Consider the following 18164-nt stretch of genomic DNA (forward strand, 5'->3'; position numbering starts at 1 on the left):
ATATATATATATGTGTGTGTGTGTGTGTGAATATATTTATCAAAGTTGCACAATGTTAATAATTTATTCTCACATGTCTTTTTTTTTTAAATGTTTAAAATATTATATAATATACACACACACACACACACAGCTACCAAGTGACAAACACACACAGGTATACCCGCCTCCCAAGCGCGCTTGCTGTCTCCTCTGCCAGGACAGCAAAAAGCTCCTGGTAGAGCGAGCGGCAGCAAGCAAGAGCGAGCAGCAGCACCTAAGCGCTTACTATGTCCCAGGCCGGAGGAACTATAGCCGCGTTGATTACAGATGCAGGGCTTGTGCATTTGTTCAGCCCGGCTCAGCGACGCTGAGCTGCCTACGCTGAGAGAGGGAGGCCCGGCGCTCACGCTGGAGGAGCAGCACCGGGAGACAGATGTCTCCCAGCAGCACTGCAGCGTCACCCCCCCCTCCCTCCCGGCAGCACACCGGCCCTCCCCCCACGTGGCACAGGCCCCCGCAGCACTGACCTCCCCCCGTGCAGGGACCGGGCCGTTCAGCCATACCCTCCCCCACCCCCCGTATCTGTGTGTATTTATTTGTGTGTGTGTGTGTATCTGCATCAGTGTGTGTGTATCTGTGTGTATTTATTTGTGTGTGTGTGTATTTATTTGTGTGTGTGTGTGTATTTGTGTGTGTGTGTGTGTGTGTATTTATTTGTGTGTGTCTGAGAGAGAGAGTGAGGTCAGAGAGAGAGAGAGAGAGAGAGTGAGGTCAGAGAGAGAGAGAGAGTGAGGTCAGAGAGAGAGAGAGTGAGGTCATAGAGAGTGAGGTCAGAGAGAGAGAGAGAGGGGGTCAGAGAGAGAGTGAGGTCAGAGAGAGAGAGAGAGTGAGGTCAGAGAGAGAGAGAGAGAGAGAGTGAGGTCAGAGAGAGAGAGAGTGAGGTCAGAGAGAGAGAGAGAGAGTGAGGTCAGAGAGAGAGAGAGTGAGGTCAGAGAGAGAGAGAGAGAGTGAGGTCAGAGAGAGAGAGAGTGAGGTCAGAGAGAGAGAGAGTGAAGTCAGAGAGAGAGAGAGTGAGGTCAGGGAGAGAGAGAGTGAGGTCAGAGAGAGAGTGAGGTCAGAGAGAGAGAGAGAGAGAGTGAGGTCAGAGAGAGAGTGAGGTCAGAGAGAGAGAGAGTGAGGTCAGAGAGAGAGAGAGTGAGGTCAGAGAGAGAGAGAGTGAGGTCAGAGAGAGAGAGAGTGAGGTCAGAGAGAGAGAGAGTGAGGTCAGAGAGATAGAGAGAGAGAGTGAGGTCAGAGAGAGAGAGAGTGAGGTCAGAGAGAGAGAGTGAGGTCAGAGAGAGAGAGAGAGAGAGAGAGAGAGTGAGGTCAGAGAGAGAGAGAGAGGTCAGAGGAGAGAGAGAGTGAGGTCAGAGAGAGAGAGAGTGAGGTCAGAGAGAGAGAGTGTGAGGTCAGAGAGAGAGGGAGGTCAGAGAGAGAGGGAGGTCAGAGAGAGAGGGAGGTCAGAGAGAATGTGAGGTCAGAGAGAGTGTGAGGTCAGAGAGAGTGTGAGGTCAGAGAGAGAGAGAGAGAGAGTGAGGTCAGAGAGAGTGTGAGGTCAGAGAGAGAGAGAGAGTGGGAGGTCAGAGAGAATGTGAGGTCAGAGGTCAGAGAGAGAGAGAGTGTGAGGTCAGAGAGAGAGAGAGTGTGAGGTCAGAGAGAGAGAGTGTGAGGTCAGAGAGAGAGAGTTCTGAGAGAGAGAGTGAGGAGAGAGAGTGAGGTCAGAGAGAGAGAGTGCGGTCAGAGAGAGGTCAGAGAGAGAGAGAGTGAGGTCAGAGAGAGTTAGAGTGTGTGAGAGAGAGTGAGAGTGTCTGAGAGAGACACCAACTGCGCACTGCAACTGTTAGGTATGTTTGTACACCTATGTATGTATGTACACTTTGTTTTTACTTTGGGGCGCCGCGTAAAAATCCTGATCGCCTTGGGAGCCTTGAAAAAATTCTGATTGCCTTGGGAGCCTTGAACCGAAAAAGTTTGGGAACCACTGCCCTAATACTTCCACACTGTCCCACCCCTCACTGAGTTTTGGGAACGCTTTGCTTTTGCAACACCTAATCCTCTAATCCTCAACTGCTCTGGGGCCACGCTTCACAGCTATCAAAACCTTCACGTCTGCTACCACAGACTGCCGAATCAGGTACAGAATCTACACACAACGCACAAACACAGCACACACACACATTCACACAACACCAAACACTGCAGACTGCCTCTTCAAACCCCCCCTCCCCTCCACGCCACACATCTCCCTCCCGCAACCGGACCGCGAGGCCGCGGCCTCCACTCACACACCATGGCAACGATGTCCCTCCCCCTATCCCGCCACCTCACACAGTGTAGCTCCCGCGAACCGCACAGCACGCCTCATCTCCTGCACCTCACACAGCTCCCTACCGCAACCAGACCGCGAGGCCCCCTACCCGCTACAACCATGCCACCAATGTCCCTCCCCTATCCCGCTAGCTCACACAGTGTAGCTCCCGCGAACCGCACAGCACACCTCACATCTCCTGCACCTCACACATCTCCCTACCGCAACCAGACCGGAAGGGCCCCCTACCCCGCTACACCATGCCACCAATGTCCCTCCCCCTATCCCGCTAGCTCACACAGTGTAGCTCCCGCGAACCGCACAGCACGCCTCACATCTCCTGCACCTCACACAGCTCCCTACCGCAACCAGACCGCGAGGCCCCCTACCCCGCTACACCATGCCACCAATGTCCCTCCCCCTATCCCGCTACCTCACACAGTGTAGCTCCCGCTACACACCACTCCCTCCCGCTACACACCACTCCCTGCCGCTCCATTCCCTCCCCGGCGGGGGAACAGGCAGGCTGCCACGCGGCGCCTAAGATGGCGGACCCCCTTCCTCCTCGCGCTACATTCCCTCCCGCTCCACTCACCTCCCTCCCGCTCCATTCCCTCCCGCTCCACTCAGCTCCCTCCCCGGCGTGGGAACAGGCTGCCACGCGGCGCGTAAGATGGCGGACCCCCTTCCTCCCTCGCGGCGCCCAGTGAGAAGATGGCGGCGGCCGGAAGTACAGGTAGGTGTCGCGTGTGTGTGTGTGTGTGACACTGCCCCCCCTCCTGTCCACTGCCCCCCCTCCTGTCCACTGCCCCCCCTCCTGTCCACTGCCCCCCCTCCTCCTGTCCACTGCCCCCCCCTCCTGTCCACAGCCCCCCCCCCTCCTGTCCACAGCCCCCCCTCCTGTCCACAGCCCCACCCCTCCTGTCCACTGCCCCCCCTCTCCTGTCCACTGCCCCCCCCTCTCCTGTCCACTGCCCCCCTCTCCTGTCCACAGCCCCCCCCCCTCCTGTCCACTGCCCCCCCTCTCCTGTCCACTGCCCCCCCTCTCCTGTCCACTGCCCCCCCTCTCCTGTCCACTGCCCCCCCTCTCCTGTCCACTGCCCCCCCTCTCCTGTCCACTGCCCCCCCTCCTGTCCACTGCCCCCCCCTCCTGTCCACTGCCCCCCCCTCTGTCCACTGTCCACCCCCTCCTGTCCACTGTCCACCCCCTCCTGTCCACTGTCCACTGCCCCCCCTCCTGTCCACTGTCCACCCCCTCCTGTCCACTGTCCACTGCCCCCCCCTCCTGTCCACTGCCCCCCCTCCTGTCCACTGCCCCCCCTACTGTCCACTGCCCCCCCTCCTGTCCACTGCCCCCCCCCTCCTGTCCACTGCCCCCCCCCTCCTGTCCACTGCCCCCCCCCTCCTGTCCACTGCCCCCCCCTCCTGTCCACTGCCCCCCCTCCTGTCCACTGCCCCCCCACCCTCCATGTCCACTGCATCCCCCTCCTGTCCACTGCCCCCCCCTCCTGTCCACTGCCCCCCCCTCCTGTCCACTGCCCCCCTCCTGTCCACTGCCCCCCCTCCTGTCCACTGCCCCCCCCCCCCTCCTGTCCACTGCACCCCCCTCCTGTCCACTGCATCCCCCTCCTGTCCACTGCCCCCCCCTCCTGTCCACTCCCCCCCCTCCTGTCCACTGCCCCCCCTCCTGTCCACTGCCCCCCCCCCTCCTGTCCACTGCATCCCCCTCCTGTCCACTGCCCCCCCCTCCTGTCCATTGCCCCCCCTTCCTGTCCACTGCCCCCCTTCCTGTCCACTGCCCCCTCTCCCCCCTTCCCACCGCCTCCCCTCCCCCTTCCCACCGCCTCCCCTCCCCCTTCCCACCGCCTCCCCTCCCCCCCTTCCCACCGCCTCCCCCCCCCTTCCCACCGCCTCCCCCCCCCCCCTTCCCACCCGCCTCCCCTCCCCCCTTCCCACCGCCCCCCCCCTTCCCACCGCCCCCCGCCCCCCCCTTCCCACCGCCCCTTCCCACCGCCTCCCCACCGCCTCCCCCCCCCTTCCCACCGCCTCCCCCCTCCTTCCCACCGCCTCCCCGCCCTTCCCACCGCCTCCCCCCCCCCTTTCCCACCGCCTCCCCCCCCCCTTCCCACCGCCTCCCCCCCCCTTCCCCTCGCTCCCCTTTCCCCCCCCTCCGCTCCCCTTTCCCCCCCTCCGCTCCCTTTCCCCCCCCTCCGCTCCCCTTTCCCCCCCCTCCGCTCCCCTTTCCCCCCCCCTCCGCTACCTTTTCCCCCCCCTCCGCTACCTTTTCCCCCCCTCCGCTCCCCTTTCCCCCCCCCTCCGCTCCCCTCCACCCCCCCCTCCGCTCCCCTCCACCCCCCCCTCCGCTCCCCTCCACCCCCCCCTCCCCTCCCCTCCACCCCCCCCTCCCCTCCACCCCTGCACCCCCTCCCCCCCCCTCCCCTCCCCCCCTCCCCCCCCCCCTCCCCTCCCCCCCTGCACCCCCCTCCCCTCCCCCCCTCCCACCCCCTCCCACCCCTCCCCCCGCTCCTCTAACCCTTCCCCCCCCCGCTCTCTAACCCTTCCCCCCCGCTCCTCTAACCCTTCCTCCCCCCCGCTCCTCTAACCCTTCCCCCCCTCCTCTAACCCTTCCACCCCCTCCTCTAACCCTTCCCCCCTCCTCTAACCCTTCCCCCTCCTCTAACCCTTCCCCCCTCCTCCACCCCTTGCCCCCCTCTCCACCCCTTGCCCCCCTCCTCCACCCCTTGCCCCCCTCCTCCACCCCTTGCCCCCTCCTCCACCCTTGCCCCCCTCCACCACCCCCTCCTCCCCTTCCCGCCGCCCTTCGCCTTCCTGCCCGCCTTACCGCCTCCCCACCCCCGTCTCTGCCTTTCACCCGCCCTTACTCCGGCCGCCTCTGCCTTTCACCCACCGCCTCACAGCCGCTGCACGCACTCAACAGACACCCCGCCACACTCGACACATACCTGCCGCCACACACACCTGCTGCCTCCCGCCCCTACGCACCGACATCACTGTCCCACCGCCTCACACCCTAGCAGGACCCCCACGCACAGACAGCACTCACAACCACGCGCCAACCGCCGCCTCACACCCTAGCAGGATCCCCACTCACAGACAGCACTCACAACCCACGCGCCACCCGCCGCCTCACACCCTAGCAGGACCCCCACTCACAGACAGCACTCACAACCCACGTGCCACCCGCCGCCTCACACCCTAGCAGGACCCCCACTCACAGACAGCACTCACAACCCACGTGCCACCCGCCTCCTCACACCTAGCAGGACACACGCCTCACATTTTTACATCACTTATGGCACCAAAATATACATTGTACTGTGGTGTGGTTACAATAACCATTTTTATACAACATCGTATTACATTTTCTTCCATCTTTCTTTTCAATATTATTATCCAACCTTTACAACAATACTCACCTATTGTTCCACAATTTATAAATAATACTACCTATTACACATTTACATCCCGGGCAACGCCGGTCTCTCAGCTAGTGTGGTGTGTGGGGGGGTGTGGTGTGTGTGTGTGTGTGTGTGTGTGTGTGTGTGTGTGTGTGTGTGTGTATGTATATATGTATATATATATATATATATATATATATATATATATATATACACACACACACCACACATATAACACACACACCACATATATACATATATATATATATATATATATATATATATATATATACACCACACACACACACACACACCACACACACACACACACACACACACACACACACACACACACACACACACACACACACACACACACACACATATATATATACACACCACACACACACACTATACATATATACATATATACACACACACACCACACATATATACATATATACACACACACCCTGCAGCCCGTTTTCACACACACACACACACACACACACACACAACACACACACACACACACACACACACACACACACACACACACACACACACACACACACACACACACACACACACACACACACACACACACACACACACACACACACACACACACACACACTGCTGTCTGGTGGCTTTGTAGTTGCAATGCCGGGCACTGAAGTTGCAATGCCGGGCAGGGTGCAGTCCCATTGGATGGGAGCGGTCACGTGACCGCTCCTCTGCTTCCCCTCAGAGGTTTTTTTTTTTTTTTTTTTTTTAAATGAGCTAGCAGCCCTTGTTTCCCGCTGCTGGCGGCCCTGATCGCGGCGCCCCTCTAGCCAAGCCGCGGCGCACCAGCGCACAGTTTGGGAAACACTGTATTAGGGCATTGGTGTTGGACGCAGGCCAATGAGAGGTGTGCGGGGGCGGGCATTGGACGCAGGCCAATGAGAGTCAGTGAGGGGTGGGACGCAGGCCAATGAGAGGTGTGCGGGGGCGGGCATTGGACGCAGGCCAATGAGAGTCAGTGAGGGGTGGGACGCAGGCCAATGAGAGGTGTGCGGGGGCGGGCATTGGACGCAGGCCAATGACAGTCAGTGAGGGGTGGGACAGTGTGGCATTGGTGTTGGACGTAGGCCAATGAGAGGTGTGCGGGGGGCGGGCATGGCCTGAGCCGGAGTGACAGGGCCAAGGTCCAATGCGATTGACCCTTGGGACGCAGACATACAGTGATTTCACAAATATATAGTAGATACTGTATATTATATTTCATTGTTTTTAGTGCATTTGTCTGCACCTCGTCAGGCTTCTTTTAGCATTACTTTTAATGAATAGTATTTTCATTCTCCCTGAATGAAGCACATGAATATTGAGAGATTACTGATGGATTTATTCAAACCTGTACTATCTTTACCCTGTGCATAATTAATGTAATGCCATATTAACTGAATGTTAAGTATGTTCTTTTTTGTAGACATTTATTTTTTAGATTTGCCATACATTAGTCAATTACAATGTATTTTGGTATCTGCTTTGTAGCACTGCATGTATGATTTTGAAAGCACAATACATCTCTGCTCTGAAGATCTTACATTTGAATAGTTTGGTAGTGAATGCATATGGATATAAAAAGACTTGCTCAAAGACTAGCAGACTCTTGGTCTCAAAACGTATGCCCACCTTACAAAGATGGTGTCATTACAACTGGGCCACCTATTTTCCTAAATTTACTTCAACAGGATTGCCAGTATCTCGAAGATTTTTCCATCACTGATGTTGTACAAACTTTGGGAAGAAGGGGTAGTGACCTCATTGGATGATCCCCTGGAGCGTTATGCTGCTAACTTCTCCATTAAAAATCCATTGGGCCGGAAGCATATGGAAGACGAGTTGGCATTCTTGGAGAAAGGGACGCAGCAAGTTAAACCATCACCTGTTACACTACGCAGAATGGCAAGTCAGCTGTCAGGTAATAGAACCTGCCAGAGTAATAACTACAAAAACAGGATTTACTAGGCCAGTTGATGGTAATCTGTTGGTGGTGGGAGTGACATATTATTTCCTAGCTCTACTCTGTTGCCTGAACTCTGATCACACACATAATGCTCCAAAATGAACACATGTCCACAACTGTGTAACCCCATGTAACCTTTCCTTATCCTACCCCCAGACTGACACCTGACTCTCCCGCCCTCCCCACCTCGCTTGTATTTCTCTCCCCTCCTTCTCACACTCTCTTCCTCAATCCCTCTCTTCCACACTCACCCGCTCTCTCCTCTCACTCTCCCCCCTCCATCAATTAACCCACTCTCACTCAATCCCTTCCCCCCTGCATGTATTCCTCTCCCCTCCGTCTAACTCTTACTCCCTCTTTTTAATCACTCCCTCCCGCCTCTCTCCTCCCCACCCTCCATCAATTACCCCATTCTCAAAAACCCCCCTTACATTAATTTCCCCTCCCCGATTCACACAACCCCCCCTCCCCCACACAAAATATAGACCAAAAAAAACCCCCACCCCCCAAATACATACAAAAAGATCCCACCCCCCAAATATATACCAAACCCCCACCCCCCAAATACATACCAGCCCCCCAAATACATACAACCCCCCCAAAATACATTTAGAAAAAACCCACCAAATACATAAAGACTTACCTTGGGATGATCTCAGGCTCCTACCGGGCTCTGCTCTTCCCCAGCGGCGGGCCTCACTCACTGACTGTCCCATGCTGAGCTTCTGACTCAGTGCATGCCGGGCCTATCTCTCATGCCGGTGCGCACTGGAAGCTGAGCCCACGTCAGAGAGGCCCGACGCATGCCAGCATCAGAAACTCAGCCTGGGATAGTCAGTGAGGTAGGGAGGCCTGCAGCTGGGAAGAGCCGGGCCCAGTGGCAACTTGAGAACTGACAGGTGGGCCCCCCCCGCAGCCACTGGGCCCGGGCCACTTGTCCCGGCTATTCCCCCCTGTAGGCGGCCCTGCTGATAGGGGGCAGTGTGAGTGTACTGCATACATTCTACAGAGGGTTACAACTGTATGTATGAAATTAGATTTAGTGTGCAGCTGGAGAACATTCTGCCAGCTGTTGGTGGGAACAGAAAACCATATGCTTTCGTATCAGCCTCCAACTACAAAAGGTCATGAGAATGATTTAGAAAAAATTGGGTACAGTGGTGTTAGTTTTGCATCTCCCATTGCAGTGGAATAGCAACACATAATTAACTGACTAAATGACCCTGTCAATGACCAACTTCTATACTTCAACAGTTAAGCTGCTGAAGAAGTTTGGCAGATGTAGGAAGAGAACTTCCATTCTGTAAAATTAAATGCTTAATTTATTTACATACAGTATTGTACATGTTTAACATACTGTAAGTAGTAAATGAATCCAATAAAAACAAATATCTGAATTAATATATTAATCCTGAGTGCAGAAGAAAAATGTAGATTCTTAAACTTTAGATTTATCATCATCTCTAGCTTTATATAAATTTGAATCAAATAGGTTTTCAAGCCTCAGGAATTAGATATGTACTGTACCTGTTTCTCTTTCTCCCCCAGGGCTTCCAAGAAGGCTGCGATCTACTAACCTCTTGTGGAAGGGAAACACACATGAAGCTCTTGAACTGCTCAAAGATGATGTTCTGGTGCTGATCCTGGAACAAGGTCCGGTGAAATAGGCTGATAAACCATAACTAGCAGCATGAAATGAGTAAATTATTAGTATCCGAACTCTAGCATTGTGCACCAGTTACGCTGCAAAACTTTTTGGATGGAGGAGTACAGGCATACCCCGGTTTAAGAACACTCACTTTAAGTATACTCGCGAGTAAGTACATATGGCCAATAGTCAAACGCCAGCTCACGCATGCGCCTGTCAGCACGTCCTGAACAGCAATACCAGCTCCCTACCTGTACCGAAGCTGTGCGCAATCGGGGAGACTATAGAGCCTGTTACACATGCGTTATTTACATCAGTTATGCACGTATATGATGATTTCAGTACAGTACATGCATCGATAAGGGGAAAAAAGGGAGTGTTTCACTTTAAGTACATTTTCGCTTTACATACATGCTCCGGTCCCATTGCGTACGTTAATGCTGGGTATGCCTGTATTAGGTATAATATGCACCCTATGTTCTGAAATGTGAGTGCAATGGTACTGTATATGTCACCTGCAGCTACAGGGCCAACAAAAGTACCAGCAGCCTGAAAGGAGTGCAAGTTCTGTGAAGTACTCTAGTTAAAGTATGACTAAAATACTTAAGGCTTCATTAACATGCACTCACCTGTTTTTAGAAGGTTATGTTTTTCGGTTGGTGCACTGGTTCCAGGTTGCAGAAACATTTAAAAAAAAGAAGTATAATGAATAAACAATTACATTTATGCAAAATACATTATTTTAATTTAAATCAAGAATCCATTTAAATCCAAAAAGTATATAAAAAAAGTTAGAATTACAAATAATGGCTATATCAAAAAAAGTACTGCATAGCCAGTCGTAGTGTAGCAATGTAACTCATAGCAATTATTGTATTAAAAAGGTATTTCATATGACGTGGTGACAAGACAAGCAGTCGGGACAGGATAGGGACAGACAGAGACAGGCTAAGGACTCTTCGAGTAGTGACCCCCTGCCCAGGGATGAATTGGCACTATGGGATTGGCAAGAGAGAAACCTAGCCCCGGCCTCTCCACCAGGACTGGAGAGCAAGAGAATACACAGCATCTGGCGGAGCAGCAGCGGAAGGACATCCCCAGCCCCTTCCTATCCCAACCTCCCCCCCCCCCTCTTACCCCCTTCCCTCTCCTGGGTCTGTAATTTTTGTTTGTCTTTTTATTTACCTAGTACGTCTCGTATTTGTTCTCTTTACGTTGGTCTGCTAGCCATGGATATTGTGCATGTCTGATTAACGCTGATTTAAATATACAGTTTACCTTGCAAAAGGTATATGAACACCGTGTCTGTAAACATGTGAGCAACCAATAAAAAATTAAGTTGAAAAAAAAAACGTATTGCATATCAAGTTATAAGTGTATAAGTATGATTCACTGTGCTGCACTTTTGACTTGCGATGCAATACGTTTTTGATATAGTAATTCTATAAGTTACTTTGCTACACTATGACTTGCTATGTTATGCAGTACTTTTTTTGATATAGTAATTATGTGTCATTCTAACTTTTTTTAATAATTTTTTTGTAGTTAAATTGATGCTTGGTTTAGATTAAAATAATGTATTTTGCATAAATGTAATTGTTTATTATTTTTGAGAGCCGATCCATTATACTCCGTTTAGCTATTGATCTTTATCATAATAATATTCCAACAGGATTGCGTAATCATCATCAAATAATACTGTCCTCCTGTGTATCCAGGCTGTATTTTAAAAGGCTTGTTATAGCAGGTTATATTTACAGCATAAAGCAAATATCTGAGTTTGATAACATTTCTGTACCTGTAAATTTCAGGTGCCATTATAGTAATCTGGCTTTTGCTTTGCTGGCTCACGTCCTGGCAGAGCACACAGCAGAAGAAGATTACCAGTGTTGGGTGTCAGAGAACATCCTGGACAAAGTGGGCATGGAGGACACCGGCTTTGACATCACACCACCTATCCAATCTCAGATGGCAGTGGGCTTTTACGGCAGTGGTCAGATAGCCCCACTCTATGATCTGGGCTGGTATCGTCCATCAGGCCAGATGTATTCCACAGCAGCAGATATGGCCAAGCTGGCTATGGTGCTATTGGGTACTTACCATCGCAGGATCCTGGAACAAGACACATTAAAGACCATGCTTAACCCAGTCTTTAAGTGCACCAGTGACTACTTTGCTAACCAGACTGGGACCCCGTGGGAGATAAATGAGCAACATGGCTATGACATCATTCGGAAGGATGGGGATTTGGATGGCTACTCGGCCACCTTTTCCCTTGTTCCTAAACTCCGGATGAGCTTCATTGTGCTCATGTCAGGGACAAGGGCCCAAGAAGAGGATATTGTGGCAAAGACATATGATTACCTCATTCCAGCCATGGAAAAAGCTTTCCGGGAGGCTCAGAAAAGCCTTAGCCCAGCTCCCAACCCTGCCCCCTATGTTGGGTATTACACCTATGCAAATCTAACTTTCTATGAGATCAAAGCAGGGCCCAATGGTGTCTTGGTGATGCAGCAGTTTGGACCTCACATTGAAGAACTGATCCAGAGAACTACAGGACCATTCGCCTCCATTACCTGGAGGAACGGGTCTTTCAAGTGGTGTTTAACAAGGAGTTCCCATGTGTGCTGCACTTGGGCTCTGCCTCTGTTTCCCTTGAAACACAGGATAGGCAGCTTTTCAACTTCTACCCCAATGATACTCAGGGCTTATCACCAGGGTTTGATGCTCCAGGTCTTAACACATATAGTGTACTGCGAATACACAGCAAACCTGTGTTCCACAAATAGGAACTCAGTCTGTACTTGGGCAGGATACAGCCCACATTAAATAAGACATGGGGTCAGGGCTTATATCAGTGGCTCAAGTAGCCATGAGGGGTCAGAAGTCGGTCACTGAATTGTGACTTCTGAAGCAATAAGGTACATCTGGTGATGAACTGGATTGTCTCCTTGTTGGAAATAGCCAAATACAATTAAATGTATGGATTGATTTTATAAATAGGCAGGCAGGAAAAGGCTAGACCAACATGTACAAATGTGGCTCTTCCAAAGTTTGCTATGAGATTTGCTACCGAAGCAGTGGAAAGTTAACACTTGGATTTACATTACACCCTATAAGATATTCAGGTTCCATTTTTATACATAAAAACCATCTACCCCTTCATCAGTAAATTAGCTGATCTACAGCGTTTCAGCATGTGGGTTACAGTAACAATGTTGCTGTAATCCACTATTGTAGAGGACCATATTTACTAAAAAGTCCTATTCCATAAGACACCTTCTAACACTGGAAGAAACCTTAGTGCCTATTCCCTGGAATGGGACGTAGGATGTCTTCTGGTAGAATAGCGTTGCGTGATTACAATGGGCCAAAGTTGCATACAGTACAGATGTAGCGAGACTTACTATCTCCGGAGCTTCGGCTGAAAAAGCGTAGAGCCGCTAACGCTGTGCTTTGGGGGTTCCATGCTTATGGATCAGAGCCCCCCCCCACCCCCCCGCAGCTATAATCCTCTAGCACTTGCTATATCGGTATCCAGTTTTGCTCAACGTGTGTTAAACTCATTATAGACCAACACGTGTTATAACATGATTTGTAACGACACAGACTTTATGTTGAGATTTGTTGTTTTGTTTAAGGTTATAATCTTTAGGTAATTTTTTTTAAGGGTAAAATCAGCCAGTGGGAAAAGTCATGGTAATGTGACACGATTTGTACATTTTTTGTATACTGCATGTACAGTATTTATTAAAATAATTTCCAAGTATGTAGGTTATGTGCACTAATGGAATACGTAGTGTAGAAATAGCACACTTAATATTATTACATTTGTTTACAAATAAATGCAATGGAAAAATAGTATATTTTTCATTGCTGTAATTATTGTAAACATTGGTTAATGGCTTTGTTAATGTGCGCTCATATTTTGTTCTTGTTTTATGTATGTGTGGGGGAGAGGGGAGAAGGGAGAGGGGAAAGAGAGAGGGGGCACAAAGCTAATTTACGACACTTTCTTTGGTTTTTCTTGATGTATCAGATTCTATTTTGGTAATACACTGGATAATTTTGTTTAAAGCGAAACAGTTCTATTGCATCTGCACTTTATAACGAATCAATGTTTGAGCAGTAATCTCTAGCAATAATTCACATATCAGAAGACATGGTACATAATCTGATTGGATAGTTTTTTTTGTGCTAGTGAGTGCCTAAACACGTGTTGAGAAGCGCGAATGCAATGTATGGTGAAAAACACAAAAACCTGCTGTTCCTTCTACCATTTCCCTGGTGAAAAACACAAAAACCTGCTGTTCCTTCTACCATTTCCCTGGTGAAATAAAGTGACTGACGTATTGGAAAAAAGATTTCACGGTTCGCTGGCATATCCTAAATTAGCTTGTTGTCAGCTATGCAGAACTATGCATCAGTGGATTCACTACACTGAATAATCACACAAGCCTCTAGCTGAAGCAATTTATGATATATGTCTGCATAAGAAAATCCCACATGCATGTTCCGGTAGGTTAATACATGATCTCCGAATACACTTGGAAGGTACTCATTCCTGTTTTTAGATTGATTTGTGTGATAATAACATTATTTCCCATTAACAATGTCTCCAAGACCTAACATTTCCTTCACTTTGCAGTTATGAGATATTGATATTATTTATAAGGACAATTTCTTATGACCGTTATCGCCCATACTGAAGGATTGCTATTGTAGAAACAATATAGGCCGTGTTCAATAAAATTCTCTTATAACTCAGGGCTCATAACATCACGTTATCAGAATCAGGAATGGACGTTATCACCAATTCACAAAGCTAATTCTATGCAAAAACCATGTCCATTAGTAATCTCATCAGCATAGGCTTAACAGCATGTTAGGTTAGCACGGTCTTGCATTAGCATTGCACCTGTCTTCAGATGGGAGAGATGGGAGAGAGACCTATTTTACTAGACACATAAAAAGAGCACACCTGGTAGATATGCTAATATGACTCATTTTAATATAATTTGCATATCCTATTAATATATCTCCCAGGTATCTCTGGTGCACTCTTTTTTGTGCACTGGTGTCTCTCCTTGTGTTGTTTGAAGGTGTGTTTGAGGGGATATATATAGATATATCTTTATCGATATATATATATATATATATATATATATATATATATATATATATATATATATATATATATATATATATATATATCACAAAAATATTTTTTGTTTAGACTGCGTGTATGGCAATATATCTAAATGTCCCCTATGTTATAGGGGTTCTGGATCGTATTTGCAAAAGATATATCAAATTGCTCAATGAATGATAATCAGTAACAGAGATTTGCAGGCAAATTAATACTCCTACTGAACTGATAAAGTATGTCAATAAATCATTAGCAATAACAATGACTTGAACAAATGTTCATATAGATGATACTGCTGCTAAGCTAATAAAGTGTGTAAACAATATATAAACATTATAATAAAAAGAAAAAACATAAAAAGTAAAAAAAAACGTAAAAAATAGTCCGGGAGCACTGTGACCACAATGGGTTAATCTTAGTAAATCTTTAAGATACCGGCAGCCTTCTTCATGGGTACAATAACCTCCCTTCATGAGAACTGAATAGAAAAAAGGAGAAGAAAAAGCGCCCGATCCTCGTGTAATACCAGGGAGTAAAATGTAATGGTCTTGAACAATAACAATTTAAAACTCACAAACATCTGAGATTTTCAAGCATTGTATGATATAACTCAGGCCCCAACATGTGATCCAAGACGCTGCTCTGCTCCGTGCGACAGCCTCCGTGAGCATCCTCTCTGTGGGTGTTACTCTTTAGGGAGTCCTCCGGCAACCAGCAGTTATTCAGCACCGCTTCAAGTTGAAACGTTCCTGATACTCTTGGGCAGGGGTGCACAAACTAGCCCAACATGCGCCCCCTGTCTCCTCCCTCCGGCTCACTCTCCCCCCACCCCCCTCCCTGCGCAGCTCCGTCGTCAAATGACGCCGCAGGGTCATGTGACTGTACTTACCTGGCCTTCCAACGACGCACCTCCATGGCAACCGGCATCAAATGATGCCGCGAGGTCATGTGACGTCACGTTGCCATGGAGACGCGTCGCTAAAAGGCCAGGTAAGTGCAGTTACAGAGGCCTCGCGCGATCCCCAGCATTTATTTTAAATGCCTTCGGGGGAAGCGTGGGGCCTCTGGGACACCCGCCCTCCCCACTTTGCGCACCGCTGCTCTAGGGGATCCCCTGATGAAATCAGCCTGGTCTGAGGAAACGCGTAGGGTCTGCCCTAGAGTATCAGGAACGTTGAAAATCTCGGATGTTTGTGAGTTTTAAATTGTTATTGTTCAAGACCATTACATTTTACTCACTGGTATTACACTAGGATCTGGCCCTTTTTCTTCTCTATATATATATATACCACTTGGGACTCTTCTGTGAATAGGCGTTGTTAGAGGGAACACCTCTTTTGCATATAACATCCATTCTAGCTGGAGCAAGGGCCCATTACAGCTGAAAACACCACTTAACACTGCGTTAGAGAGTTTTGAATACGTTAGCACTTAACAATGTGTTAGGTAACTTAAGTTACCGCCTCGTTAAGTTATTAATGGAACTCGGTGGATACGGGCCATAATTTAATAAACATATGCATAACTCCAGAATTCATCTTCCCTGGATTTCATGCCATTATGAAAATAAAAAGTGTCTCATCTACAGATAAATAACTCTTTTTACTAAAAAATATCTCCCCAAACCATAGTACTGTGGTTTATTCCTTAGGATTCATTGTTTTATTCTCCCAGGTGTGTCCTGACAAAAGGGCGCATTATTAAATTTGTACCAGTGCGAATGCAGAAACAGCAGCTGTCTGAAAATCTTCGTTTATACTGTAGGAAAACTTGGAGTAAAGTCACATAGTCACGTCTGTGTTATTGGTATTCATTAACCACACTGAATGTGTAAATTACTTTGTAAAATGTCTAGCTTTTTGAATAATGGATATTTAACTATTTTTATAATATGATTCAATGTGCCAGTATTATTTCTCTATCTTGATGGTTTTGAATAGATCTCTGTTATTTTGGATGCTTTTAGAAATGCTTTTTTAAATATACTTGTAGAAGAATGACTCAGTTAATGGGATGTAATTTAGAATTTTTACCTAACCTGCAATTAGGTGTGATTTTATACACAATGCAGAAACCTTTATCGCTACAATGTTAAACATGTGTTACATTTCTGAATATCGGGTAGGCGGAGATTAGTGTACTGGGTTATTGGAGCATAAGAAGGTACATTTATAAATACCTGGGGGAACATCCAGAAAATAAGACCTCCTGCTATAGTGATCAAGATATGGTTGAGGTAATTTCTGAATAACATACCACCTGTTTCTATTAACCGTATGGATCAAGTCAGTATTTTGTTCTATCTACCTTTGGCTAAAACCCTAGTTATCAGGGTCAATAATAATGATAGCTTCTCTCCAAGTCAATTTCTTGGGTACAATTGTGCAAAACATTCACCCGCAAGTTTCAAAGAGAAACCTTCTCTTTTGTACCATCCTTATTTATTTCTACCCATAAAACCAGCATCACATAAGCCACATACCACAGGATCCAGGAACAGCGCAGCACTGCTCAGAGAAATCTAAATTGATTTTTCACATACAGTACATAGCTTTATACAATATAGCAAGTGACGAGAGGGACGCTGATGATCTTAAAAAAAGTGCCTACCCCGCAGGGCCACATTATACTTTGCCCATGGCCCACCAAAGCCTTAAACGAGTGGGCCCCCTTGCTTACTCTTGCATTTAAGAAAATACCATGCAATTTGATCAATTAAATGTATTAGTGATAAACAAAGATTAAGGAAATAAAAAAAGGAATAATATATACTTCAAAGAATATGTATTTGGCTCGGGGGGAGAGGAAGTTATTGGTCATGGGCAGTTATGGACCTGTGGGGGGGAGTTATGGACCTGGGGGTGTAGGTATGGTCCTGGGGGGAGGGGGGATGAGATATGGGTCTGTGGGTAAAGGTATGGACTTGGGCGGCAAGAAAAAACACACCATAGGGGGGAGCCAGGTGTTCCTACCTACAGTCTGGGAGGATGGAGGGATCTTCATAGAATAAACGGCCCCTGCTACCCCAAGCTTATCAATGCCCTGTCAGTCACTTCCTAAATTGCATAAGGATTTATACTAAAGAAAAATAATACATTTATATTCCACTGGTTCTTGTAAAAATGTATCAACATTTGCAAATATGACATTCTCAAAAATGCAAAATTCATAAACAAAAGTTCAGTGTTTTTCAGGGATTGACCACCTTGAGTTTCGGCAGCCGTTGCACCTTTGTGACAATCACTGGTTTTTCATGGATAGCACCTAACATGTTGGGGGAAATATTTTCTGACTTTACCCCCTGAGATCATGTCTAATTAGCATGAAACCGTTGAAAGGACACCCAGGCTATCATCAATTGCATTTACAAGGCCTTTTGTTATTATGCGACACAATGCATTAATAAGTCGTTTTCAACACCTTCGCTGGCAGACGTCCTGCAGGCCCCTCTGGGGTACAATTTACAACTTTTTTGCTGACTCCATGGAGCCTACCTTTGGATCGCACAATTACACAGCTGTAACGGGGCATACTTTGTAGGTCTCCTGCGTGTTATATATTTTCCATCCATCATTCATATAACAATACAATGTCATTTGCATTAAATT

At 48.2% G+C, this 18164-nt stretch overlaps 1 protein-coding gene across 1 annotated transcript in view; it reads left to right on the forward strand.

The window, feature by feature from the left end:
• Positions 1 to 14561, forward strand: part of LACTBL1 (lactamase beta like 1) — a 38367-nt gene extending 23806 nt beyond the window's left edge. The window contains 5 exon segments of the mRNA XM_075605795.1: positions 7485 to 7714; positions 9308 to 9394; positions 9397 to 9412; positions 11219 to 11946; positions 11949 to 14561. Of these exon segments, the coding sequence (XP_075461910.1) occupies positions 7485 to 7714; positions 9308 to 9394; positions 9397 to 9412; positions 11219 to 11946; positions 11949 to 12196 (1309 nt within the window). The 3' untranslated portion in view covers positions 12197 to 14561.
• Positions 14562 to 18164: the final 3603 nt, after the last annotated feature.

Source organism: Ascaphus truei, chromosome 6, assembly GCF_040206685.1.
Source record: "Ascaphus truei isolate aAscTru1 chromosome 6, aAscTru1.hap1, whole genome shotgun sequence".
NCBI classification, from domain to species: Eukaryota; Metazoa; Chordata; class Amphibia; order Anura; family Ascaphidae; genus Ascaphus; species Ascaphus truei.